The 12,825-nt window shown below is 33.1% G+C and overlaps 1 protein-coding gene across 1 annotated transcript; it reads left to right on the plus strand.

Annotated features, from left to right (window-relative positions):
• The first annotated feature begins 10,432 nt into the window (after positions 1-10,432).
• LOC124841329 (akuammiline synthase 1-like) lies at positions 10,433-11,911 on the plus strand. Its single transcript, XM_047317579.2, has one exon. The coding sequence runs from the start codon at positions 10,439-10,441 to the stop codon at positions 11,762-11,764; it is 1,326 nt and encodes a 441-aa protein (XP_047173535.1). The 5' UTR covers positions 10,433-10,438; the 3' UTR covers positions 11,765-11,911.
• Positions 11,912-12,825: the final 914 nt, after the last annotated feature.

Consider the following 12,825-nt stretch of genomic DNA (forward strand, 5'->3'; position numbering starts at 1 on the left):
TTTTATTGTACATGTCTTAAATTTCATGAAAATTTGCAGTTGTGTTTTGTATTGATCTTTGGGTGCATATTTGATTGTGATTTATAATAACTTTTATTTCGTGTAACCTGAAAACCAATGCGAAATGCTTGCAAAATTTCGTGAAATTTTAGATGTGTTGTTTAAAATTTATATGTTTAATAAACTAAAAAGGGTGAATCTTCTTGAATGGGATAGGGTCACATCTTGAATACAAAAATGATCAAAGTTATCATTCAAGATTATTGAAATTCTGTAAACAATTTCAGTAAATATGCGTATAGATCGACATTGGATTAATTTACCACGCATCAACACTGAGTACAGGAGAGGGGTAGAAAAATTTATACAGTTTGCGCAACGTAATGAGAGTACAAGTGATGATGAAGTCAAGTTTAGATGTTCTTGTGTCAACTGTTTGAATGGGAGGAAGTTAAACGCAACCGATATTAGGGAACATCTTATCTCTGATGGTTTTGGTACGAAGTTATACTAGATGGATATGGCATGACGAATTAATAGACTTTCCAACTGTCTCTCCAACTGAAAATGTATATGATTCCACCATAGATATGGAAGATCGATCGAAAGAAGACAACTTAGAGGACATGATCCGTGACATTGGCGCATAAGCTTTTGCCCAAGCGCATGTGTATGAAACGATGTCCACTGATGTAGAGACTCCTTTGTATGTCGGTTCAACTAAGCTCACACGGTTATCAGTGGTGTTAAGGTTCATGAATTTAAAGGCGACCAATGGATGGACTAATAAGAGTTTTACAAAATTGTTGTCATTGTTGAATGAAATGCTGCTAGATGGAAATACATTACCCACTCGTAATTGTGATGCAAAATAAATTCTTTGTCCGATGGGTATGGAGTATAAACGGATACATGCATGTCCGAATGATTGCATATTATATAGAAATGAGTATGGAGTTTTGACAAAGTGTCCGAAATGTGGGTTATCACGATATAAGTTAAAAAACAATAGTAAAGATAATCGTCACTCAAAAAAAAATGGGTCTGCTTTGAAAGTAGTTTGGTACCTGTAACTCGTGGCCAGTCTTAAGCGTTTGTTCACAAATCTGAAAGATGCTAAAAATCTTAGATGACATGCAGATGAGAGAACAACTGACAGGCTGCTTCGTCATCCAGCTGATTCAAAGCAATGGAAAAATATTGATCAATAATTCCCCAATTTGGTGAAGAATGTAGAAATCTCAGGTTTGGTTTAGCTATTGATGGAATGAACTCATTTGGTAATTTAAGTACTAATCATAGTTGTTGGCCTGTTATACTGATAATTTACAACTTATATCCTGGATTGTGCATGAAAAGAAAGTACATGATGTTGTCAATGCTGATATCTGGTTCAAAGCAGCCTTGAAATGACATAGATGTTTATCTCAGGCCACTAGTTGAAGACTTGAAGTTTTTGTGGGTTGATGGGATTGAAATATTTGATGCCTTTGCTTCTGAAACTTTCATGATGCATGCCATGTTATTTTGTACCATTAGTGACTTCCCAGCTTATGATAATTTGTCGGGGTACAATGTAAAGGGTCATAAAGCATGTCCTATATGCGAAGAAAACACTGCAGCTCATTAATTAAAACACGAAAGGAAGACAATGTATATGCGTCATCGAAGATTTTTACAATCTAATCATCCATCTCGAAGGTTAAAAAAACATTCAATGGACAACAAGAGAAAGACGATGCACCAATTCCACTTACTAGCCTTGAAGTTCTTGAAAAAAAAAACATCCAAGAAGTCATCAGTAACAACCCCTTAGGAGAAATCAATATTCTTTGAACTTCCATATTGGTCAAAGTTAGATGTTAGACATTGCATAGATGTGATGCATGTAGAGAAGAATGTGTGTGATAGGTTGATTGGTACACTACTCAACATCCAAGGAAAAACAAAAGATTGAGTGAATGCTTGTTTGGATTTGATTGAAATGAATGTCCGAGAAGAGTTGGCACCAAGAGAGATTGGTAAACATACTTATTTCCCGCTTGCATGTTACACAATGTCCAGACAAGAAAAGATAAACTTTGCCTTTGTTTAAAGAGTATCAAGGTACCACAAGGATACTCTTTAAATATTAAGAGCTTAGTGTGAATGTAGGACTTAAAGCTTGTTGGACTAAAGTCTCATGATTTCCACGTCTTAATGCAACAATTGTTACCGATGGCAATTCGTAGAATTTTGCCCAAAAAAGTTAGGCAGACCATAACTCGACTATGCTCATTTTTCTCGTCAATTTGTAGTAAAGTCATCGATCCTACAAAGTTAGATGAACTTCAAGGCGACATTATTATCATCTTGTGTCAACTAGAAATTTTTTTCCCTCCATCCTTTTTTGACATCATGGTGCATTTACTTGTTCAATTGGTGAGAGAAATCAAGTTTTGTGGACTAATAACTTAAGATGGATGTATCTTATTGAGCATTATATGAAGATTTGGAAAGGGTAGGTCAAAAATCAATATCTTTCAGAAGGTTCAATGATTGAAAGGTATATTGCTGAAGAAAGTATCGAGTTTTGTTCTAATTATATGACTACAGCAAATCCGATAGGAGTTCCTCGGACACCATGATTGAATAAATGTTCTACAAGTAAAAGTATCTGATGTGTGCATGTAGTGACGAAAAGTCGTGAAGAATTGATGCAAGCACATCTGTACATATCAAACAACACATTTTAGGTGATCCCAATTTTACAAGCACACAAAGCCATTGTGAAGGACAAGTATCCAAGACAATCAGAGAATAGAAGTTGATAGAGCATAACAAAACATTCTTGTCCTGGTTCAAATATGAAGTTTTGAAAGAATCACGGTCTTTTGAGACTTTGTTGTGGCTAGAAAATGGTTTAAAGTTTGATGTTGTATGTTGTACATTCTATACAAAGACTTTGGATGATAAAAGCATAGTACAAAATAGTGGCGTCAGTCTAGAAGCTGAGTTGCTAAAATTTTCCACATCCAAAGATCAAAATCTTGTAGTTGGATCAATGAAATATTATGGTAGAATAGAAGAAATATGGGAGGTTGATTACATTAAGTTTTCTATTGTACTGTTCAAATGTAAGTGAGTTGACAATAAGAGTAGTGTCAAAATAGATGAATGATGACACTTTAAATTTGCCTATTTTTCTATGTTAAAATTCTTTTCTGAAGATTCTTTAGTTTTTAATTGCTTAGAATTAGGATAGTTTTAGGTTTTTCCTTTAATTCTTTAGATTTGTAGAATTTTAGTTAAAAATAGATTTTTAAGAGTATTTTTTTAGTCTTTGTTAATAATTAGGAAATTAGTATTTTTTTTCTAAAAATCTTTCAATAAAAATGTATGATTTTCATTGCTTAACTTTTCTTCTTTTCTTATTTGCTGATTGATTTTTTTTATTACAGATTAGGCCGAGTTAAAATGTTTTGGGCTGGTGCTGATGGTGCTTTGAGAAGTTGGAATTGAGTGGGCTGGATTGGGCCAGAGATCTGACGCTGTTGTCTTGCTGTTAGGGTGTTGCTCCCTCCACCATCACCCTATACTTCCTCCACCTCCCCACATTATTTTAAATACAATTATATCCTTAAGTTAAAAAGCTTTTTACTTTTACCCTATTTTAAATAATTTGAAACCCCCAGCACCCACCCACGAAACTTTCTTCCCCTTTCCCCATTTTCATTTCACCTCCCGCACTTCCATTCCTTTTTCTTTCCAGTTTTTTTTTTGGTTTGAAAGCTTCCATTGCCGCCGTGGTGTGAAGGAGCGTTGCTGTCGTGGTGTGGAGGAACATCGAGGAGCGTCCAGAGCATCAACCAGCGTGAGGAAGTATACATCGGAGGTGACATCCGTTGAAGGATGTTGACATCCGTTGAAGGATGTCACCTCCGTTTAAAGGTTACGTTTTTTTATTTTAGGGTTTTATTTTAAGGTTTATTCGAATACGAGGAAGCACGACACGCACTGCACCACTCCACGCACTACACCACAAGAGCGACACTGCACCACGAGAGGGAGACTGCTTGATAATTCTTTCCACCACCACCAACCTTTGCAACTTGTAGTATCTCAGAACGACGAAAGAAAGAGAGGAAGAAATATAATGTTAAAATGAAAGAAAAGTATTTTACTCATGTACGGGACTAGAATAGGTTATTAGTGAAATAGGTTGTGAATAGGTAAAATTAAAAAATAATAACCCTAAAAATAAAATTTTACTGAGGGACAAAATAGTAAAGGGGAGGTGGAGGGAGAAAGGTGTGGTGGTGGAGGGAGCAACACCCTTGCTGTTATTGCACAAGTTAGGTCACTGATTGGGCCGCTACTGCTTTAATGAATGGGGGCGCTGATTTTTGGAAGAAAAATAGGCCTTGAAACGCTGCTGCTTTTGCTATACGTTGGCATGGAAATTGGCCTTAAGTGGAACGACACAGTTTTTGTGCGTAATGGATAACTTGGCAGCTCCTGCCTTCCTTGGGGTTCATGATGTATCAATTCATTTGGAAAGAAAATCACTCCCTCGAGCTAGGGCTTATGTGCGAGAATGCAAGAAAGAGAGGAGAAGACGAAGTCGTGATCCTGCCTGGAGAAGAAGCTGCCCGAAGAAGAAGTTGACCAAAGAGAAGATGATCGGAGGGCTTCGAGAGGATGATGAACAAAGGTCGTCTGATCTGAGGAAGTCTAAAGCGTCAAGGGGTCTTCTTCCCCTTTCCTATTTTTTTCCCTTTCGTTTTCTCTATATAAAGAAAAAGTAGACAATGTATGTAAGTGTAACGTGGAGGGTGAGAGGCTCCGCGAGAATTCTGAGAGAGCGTGTGGTGAATGGTGGAGGGTGACAGACTCCACCCGTGAGAGACAATTCGAGAGCGCAAGTGTTGAGTAACGGTGGGTGACAAACACCGTGAACAGGTTCTAGGGTTTGATCAATTCATTAGCTTTAGGGTTTTACTTGTTTTCTGTAGAGTAGATTTGGATTCTTTGGATTTTGATTGGGAAATCATGGTGGTGACAGCCCGTGGTTGGCTCGGTCCATTCTATCGGTGCTTTTCTCTTGTAATCTTCATTCTCCTTCTATTGAAGTTTCAGTTACTTTCTGGTTTTGAATTTGATGTTACACAATTTACTTGTTTTATTAATTCAATTGCAATTTTAATCTGTTTGGTTACATCTGATGGTGGTAAATGAATTAGGTCTTGATTTCTAATGCTTTGGATAAAGAGAGTTGGAATCTGTTTGGTATCTGTTGTTTTGGAATTTAATTTTGTGTGTCTAATATCTTGTGACTTAGCATTAAGTTTCAATTTTGTATTTAGGTTAGGTTGTGTATTTGATTTTGATTAAAATTTTGTATTAGAATCAAATATGTTATGGTTTGGTTCAAGAGTATCCAATTGCACAAACTAGGTTATGGATTGGGACATAGTTACCCCAAAAAGGGTAAAACTTTACAGGATGTCCCAGAAGTTGCAACTGAATGCTTTTCTGCACTAATCATTGCACCTTTGGTTCTGATTCTTGAGTTTCTCCTATGATTCTTTGCTTTTGATCATTAGTTCTTGGTGTTTCTTGTTGACTTTTCTTTACTTTAGATTGTAAATCATTATCTGCAACATTTAAGTTCAGTAACTTCATACATGCACATATTCATTTGACTTTTAGGATTTGTTTAGCTTTTAATTTCCAAATTGAGTTACTTGTTTACAGTTCCAGTTTTAGGTCATTTTAGTTGCATTGAATTCTCATATTAGTTTAGGTTCTGTTGTTGTTTTAGGTAGTTTAAAATGCTAACATCTTTTCTTTCATTTCATTTCATTTTATATTTCTTTCTTTCTTTTAAACAGATTTTAGTTTGTTTGCTCTTTTCATTTTAAAATTACATTTCTTTTATTAATTTTCCCTACCTGCTTAGTAATTAGTAAATAGTTAGTAAAAAAACAAGATTTAACCAAACACTTTGAACTTAATTGTACCGAGTTCAAGGATTGATACCTAGGTTGTCCCTATACTTCATTAGTGGGGAAACTTAGTTTGTTCTGATTTTGCGCGACCGAAAGCAATTTAACAATGAATCTGGTATAACACTAGTTGATTTTCGAAAGGGTGGTTATGGAGACGAACCGCTTATCATGGCATATTGAGTAAGTTTGGTATTTTATAAGTCTTTTACTAATCTTTCATCTTATTTATTGTGACAGATATATGACCGAGGCACCACATGCATCAGGGGATGAAGTCCATACTTTGTTACATTTTGTACCATTCCAATGATGTTACTTAACATTTTATAATTATGATGATATATTGTAATGTAATAGACAAACCTGGTTATATGAGTGTGGTTACTACATCTTGTATTGGATGATGACCACTATTCGTGCACATGTTACCAGTGGAAGGGAAACGGTAATATTTTGGTTTGAATTTTATTTTCTCTATAGTTTAGAATTGATATACACTAATTGAAATCATTGTATTTTATGCAGAGATTCAATTTTACTACTTCACTTTTAGAGAAGTCACTTAAACACATAGGGAAAACACTTGCTAAATATATAATTCAAATGTATAATAGTATGTAGATATTAGGATATAGTAAGTTCTGCCTTAGCATATTTATTATTAGTTTAACTTTGTACATTGGATTGATTTATGCTTCTAAGTTGATTTATGATTACATTGAATTGATTTATGCTTGTAAGAAGTTGATTTATGATTACATTGAATGAATTTATGTTTTAATATAATTTTTATTAAAAATATATGCATCTGGATTGTTCTGGATTATTCTAGTTGTTAAAAATGTTGTAGAGACAAACTTGTTCTTAAAAAAAATAGGAGAATATGCCTCGGTTGTGACCATAATCGAGGCAGAAAGTCCTTTATGGCATCGGTTTAGGTTACAACCGAGGCAGAAAGGCTGGCGAAAAAGTAAAGGAAAAATAAAAAATACTCTACTGCCTCGGTTCAGGTCCCAACTGAGGCAGTAGGGTCTCATATATTGCTTCGGTTAAGTAGGAATCGAGACTTTTCGTCTATCGAGAAAAAAATAAAAAAGGAAAAACTCTACTATTTCGGCTATCTGTGAGTCGAGGCAAAATCCTACCTTTTTTTGCCTCAGTTTTGAACCGAGTAAAAAAGAGGTAGACTTTTTGCCTCGCCTATATATGTTTTGGTTCAGAAACTGCTGCCTATAGACGAAAATAATCGTTGTCGTTTTTCTTGAATGCACTAGTAACATTAACGAAAGGGAGGTTTATAAGGATGAAGGTGAGAGATGCGAGTTTCAAATGGAGAAAAATAAAAATATATGAAAACACAATCGGAATAGAGGGAGAGGTTCTCAAAGCGCGAAAATGAAAAACAAAAAACAGAAAATGGGAGACTAGACACCTTGATATAAATAAAAAGAGATACTACATTGTTATAAGTTCATCTAACAACAAATTATCTCGTTTTCAGTATTTACAAAAATATCATTATTCAAACAAATTATATTATTTCTTCACAAATTAATGTTATAACCCATTATTATATCTCTATTTTACACTAAGGTAAATTCGTCATACCAAACGCGACTTTAATAAATACAAAAAAAATCACATAAATTGAAACCATCATATTAACTTGACTTAGTTATAGCAAGAAAAAATAATATGAACTAAAATCGTAATACCTCATTCGATTTAGTTGTACTTGTAGTACCAAGCATGACTTTTTAATATTTTAAAAAACTGCCCTCATTATATAAATACCATTCAAAATTGTCTTTTTTTAAAAAAAAAATAAACGATCATTTAAGTGTCTGATCCTCGAGTTCATTGGACCAAGTGCTACTTGCTATAATACTTCTCTTTGTATATATATATATATATATATATATATATATATATATATATATATATATATATATATATATATATATATATATATATATATATATTTTAATCACTTATAATTTATAATATAAGTTGGATCGATTCACTTGTAAGGTGAAATAGACAATTGGGTTTACTATTGAATCAATAAAGACAGAAGAAAGATGCTTTCTTGTGCATTTCTAGGTGCTAGTGATATTCTTCTTCTGTTGTTTTATTGACACAGCAAGTTGTGTCTTTACAAAACAATTACTTGAAACACACGTTGTCTTCACATTTGTTTTACAAAAAATAATATAATTATAATTATAAAAATAAATATAAATATAAATAATTTTTATAATAAAAGATATTTTTATTTATTTTATAGGTATTTTTTATAATAAATAATTATTTCAGTTCAAAAATTAGTTAATTTAAAATAAAACAGTCAAATAAAAAAATAGACCAAATTGATAAATTAATTATTTTAATTTAAAACTTATAAGGATAAAATTGAAAAAAAAATACACTTGTGAATCTCCTTTATAATGTTTATAGTATAGATTTTCTATTTATAAGATATTAATAAGTTATTATAATATAAAAATAGGTTGTTAAGTATTTTTTGTTTTTTACAGTCAGAAAGTATATTTTTAGGCCGGCTGGATTTTAAACATTAACAATCTAACATAATATATGCTTTCATTTAGTTTTTCATATTGAATTTTTAATTGGTTTTTTACTTTAATAGAATATTAAAATTAAAATTTGTTATAATTGAGTTTATTTAGTAGGAGATACAAAAAGCATGTTAAAAATATCTTTTCAGTTGTATAAATGTTCTTTGGATATTTTAAGGTGCGTTGCAACTGCAGCTAAGTTGAATTTATTGAAGTGTGTAAATAAATTGGATAAAGTGTTATGACACCTTAAAGATAAATTCAAAAATAGAAAATAATCAAGACCACAAGAAATTAATCCAAGCATAGCATAAAAAAGTGAAAAAATTTGGCTAAGCCAAGAAAAGAGAACATGCAACAAAAATTGGATCTGGCAATTTTCTCTATTTTTTCTACTAATAGGACTTTGATAATTGATACATGTTTATGATTAAAGATAATTTGGGGAAAATGTATCTTAAGATATTTTATTTGATATTGTTAAATAATTACCTTATTTAACTATATCAATAAATATCAAAAGATAATATTTGCCAAATCTTTTTTATTCTAGCAAATATCTTCTCAAATATCCTAAAACAAAGCTGAATCCAATTTCTATATAAAGAGACTTAGAAAAACACATAGTGGAGCTTAGGAATCCAATCTCTCTCTTCTCACATGTTCTCCACCCTCTCTTCTTATATTTTCATGTTATTTGAACATTCCATGGAGTGCTAAGCCTCTCGAGGTTGATTTTTATCTATATTATTTGCTTCTTAATCAAGTAAAAGTAATAGTTTTTACATTATAGCAAGTAAGCATAGTGTTAAATCTACATAACATATAAATCATGAGTCCAAAGGTTTTTAATTTTAATTGAGAATTTACTTTGATTAAAGTTAGAAAGTTTCATGTGATTGAATGAGTTTTCTCTAATAATTGAGAATGTATTTTGATTAGAGGTTAAAACTTTAACAAGAATTAATCAAAAATATACTAGTTGATTAGCTTTTTACTTGATAATGTATTTTGATTAGAGGTGAAAACTTTAACAAGAATTAATAAAAAATATACTAGTTGATTAGCTTTTTACTTGATATAAGAGGTAAAAGAATAAACATGATTAGGCATAGTAATATTTAATTGAGATTGTACTTTAATTAAATTTACTATAATTAATGTACAAAGTTCTTGCTTTTAATTTTGGTTAATAGTGAGAATGCCAACAAATTGATTGAAAATTTATATTGATTAATTTAAAAATCTAAGACAATAATTAATTGAAAAATAATCTTTAGATAACATGAATCTTATTTTTTAAAAAGAGTCAAATCAACTTATTTTCTTTATTATTATTTTTATCTTTTTAAATCTCTTTATAAATTTTTTTCTTTCTATGTTTTGTTACTTTGTTATTTAATCTTTTCTTTATCTTTTTTATTAATTTTTTAACCCTTTTATATAGTTTTTATAAGAATTAATTTATTAAAATTCAATTCTATTTTTGTTGGGAGAGAACTTATAGGATTGAATTTACACTCCCTATTTTGTTGACTACAATCTTATCAATATTAAAGTTGTTATAGTTTAATAGTATTAATTTGATTATATTAACTATATATTATCACATATTATTATCGACTAAATTGTTATATTATGTATATATATTTATGAATTTTAATTGTAATAAAATATTATATTTGAGTATATTAAGATATTTACTATTTTAACCTTATATCGGTTGTGGTTGTACTAGTTGATAATAATGACACTGAAGAATGTAAAAGAAAAACCATATACTTAATGATTGATGATTAGTAATTAGTAAATTTGCAAGTGTATATTAATGTATGATGAAGAGAAGAGTGATGAGTGAGAATTGAAAGCATGGAAAAAATGAAGTTAATATCGAGAGAAACCATCAAACCCTCCACACCAACTCCTCCACACCTAAAATTCTACCCACTCTGCTTCATCGACCACATCGTTTTCCGCAACTACATCCCAATACTTCTGTTCTACTCTGCAAACCACCATTCCAAGAACCACCAAGCTTCCAAAATCTCAACCCTCAAGAAATCTTTATCCCATGTTCTGTCACGATACTACCCCTTCGCGGGGAAGCTCAGAGACCAACTTTCCATCGAATGCAACGACCAAGGTGTGTCCTTTCTCGTCACAACCTTCACATGCAACCTTTCATCGGTCCTCCACAATCCCAACCATGAAACCTTCGACCCTCTGTTCCCAGATCAACTACAGTGGAACCCCATGGAAACAGCTTCTTCAACTATTGTAGCCATTCAGATAAACTGTTTTGCATGCGGAGGAATCGCCATAAGCGTCTGTATGTGTCACAAAGTTGCCGACGCCGCCACACTCTGCAACTTCATCAATGACTGGGCCACATTCAGCCGCCATAACCAAAACCAAGAAGAAGAACAAGCAGAGTTGTTCTCATCATTACCCTTCCCTGTTCCCGGGGCTTCATTTTTCCCGCAAGAAGACTTGCCCGTTTTCCCGGAAGCTGCCTTCGTGAAAAACGACACCGTTTGCCGAAGGTTTGTGTTCGAGGCTGCTAAGATCGACTCGCTCAAAGCCATGGTGTCCTCCTCCGGCAACGTGCACAACCCCACGCGCGTGGAAGTTGTGAGTGCGTTGATCTACAAGCGAGCGGTTTCATCGCTAGGGTTGACTTTCAAAACGACGGCGTTCCGCACCGCCGTGAACCTCCGGAACAGAACGGTTCCTCCCCTTCCTGGAAAAAGCCTGGGGAATCTGGTTTGGTTTCTCTTCGTGTCCAACCTGGGTGAAGAGGCGGAGCTGCAGGAGTTGGTGGTGAAAATGAAAGAAGGGTTGAGCGAGTTCTGTGAGACGTGTGGGAAGAAGTTTGGAGGGAAGAAGAAGGACTCGAGGTTCATCACGGAGTGTCTGAAGCAGGCTACTAGGGTTACGGAGGGTGGGAGTTTGGTGTGTTGCGCGAGTTGGTGCAGGTTTCCGATGTACGAAGCGGATTTTGGGTGGGGGAAACCGTCGTGGGTGACCACTAGCGAGTGTCCGGTGAAGAATAGCGTTGTTTTGATGGATACGAGAGACGGTGAAGGGATTGAAGCGCTTGTGAACATGGAGGAGCATGACATGGCCAAGTTCGAGCGTGACTTCCACCTTCTTCAATATGCTTCTCTTAATCCATTAGTTCAACATGGTAGCTAAGAAACCCAAATAAATTCACATATTAAGTATTGCCTCAACTCAAACAAAATATGTGGAGAAGTAGAAAGACACACTTTTACGTTCATTTCTTCTTTTACATTCATTTGTTTATCTCTGTGAAATAAATGTAAAATATTTTTATTTGTTCATTTGAGTGAAATAAATGTAAAATATGTGTGTCAAATGATAGTTTCTCATAAAATATATGTATTTGAAAAAAAAAATTGAAAGTCTTTTCCTTTAGGACCATGATATTTTAACAACTATTTTTAACAATTTTTTGACAACGGACGATGTGTCACTATTTTATTGGTCCGCATATTTGAAACAGACCAATCACAAGTTTTCACATAGGTTGTTGTTAAAAAGTTGTCAAAAAAAGTTGTTAAAGAGACATTTTCCTTTCCTTTATGCCTTTCTTTAGAGGATAACGGGTGAAGGAGAGAAGAATATAATACACATTCTCATGATAGACCCCATAGCCCAATGCCCCGATAAGTGGTCATGAAAAAAAGTTTATAAGTAACCCTCATGACCTACTACTAGAGTAGTAGATGAAGAAGAGAAATAGAGTAGTAGATGAAGAAGAGAAATTAAACCTTATTCACGTATGGACTTCTCACCTACGAAATGAGTGATTTATATAAAACCACTAATTTGATATACATGTTTTCATCTTCCTTATTTGGGAGGGACAATGTCCTTACTCGAGAGATGATTAGTTCAAACCACAAAGAAATTTACATTCAGTTTATATATTATCACAAAATTCACTTTTGACTATGTTAATTTTTATCTTTATGTCAAAAGCAATTCTGACGTCTTATCTAGAAACATTAAATTAATGTTAGAATTAAAAACAGACATACAAGTATTTCGGTTATATAAGAGTATGATGTCCTTGATGACGAATACTAAAATACACTAACGTCCAATTGATGCTATTTCAAACTAACATTAGACATCATTTGGTGTATGATAGTGCATTAATAGACATAAAATGTTGTCTTTTTTTTTTAAACTTTTGTTTATATTTATAATTTATCCTAATCTGAAAAGCA

This window comes from Vigna umbellata, chromosome 1 (assembly GCF_029865625.1).
Source record: "Vigna umbellata cultivar VRB3 chromosome 1, Vumbellata_1.0, whole genome shotgun sequence".
Taxonomy (NCBI): Eukaryota; Viridiplantae; Streptophyta; class Magnoliopsida; order Fabales; family Fabaceae; genus Vigna; species Vigna umbellata.

What these genes read in the sequence shown, in the direction of transcription:
- LOC124841329 (XM_047317579.2), top strand. Translation starts at nt 10,439, where the DNA reads ATGGAAAAAATGAAGTTAATATCGAGAGAAACCATCAAACCCTCCACA.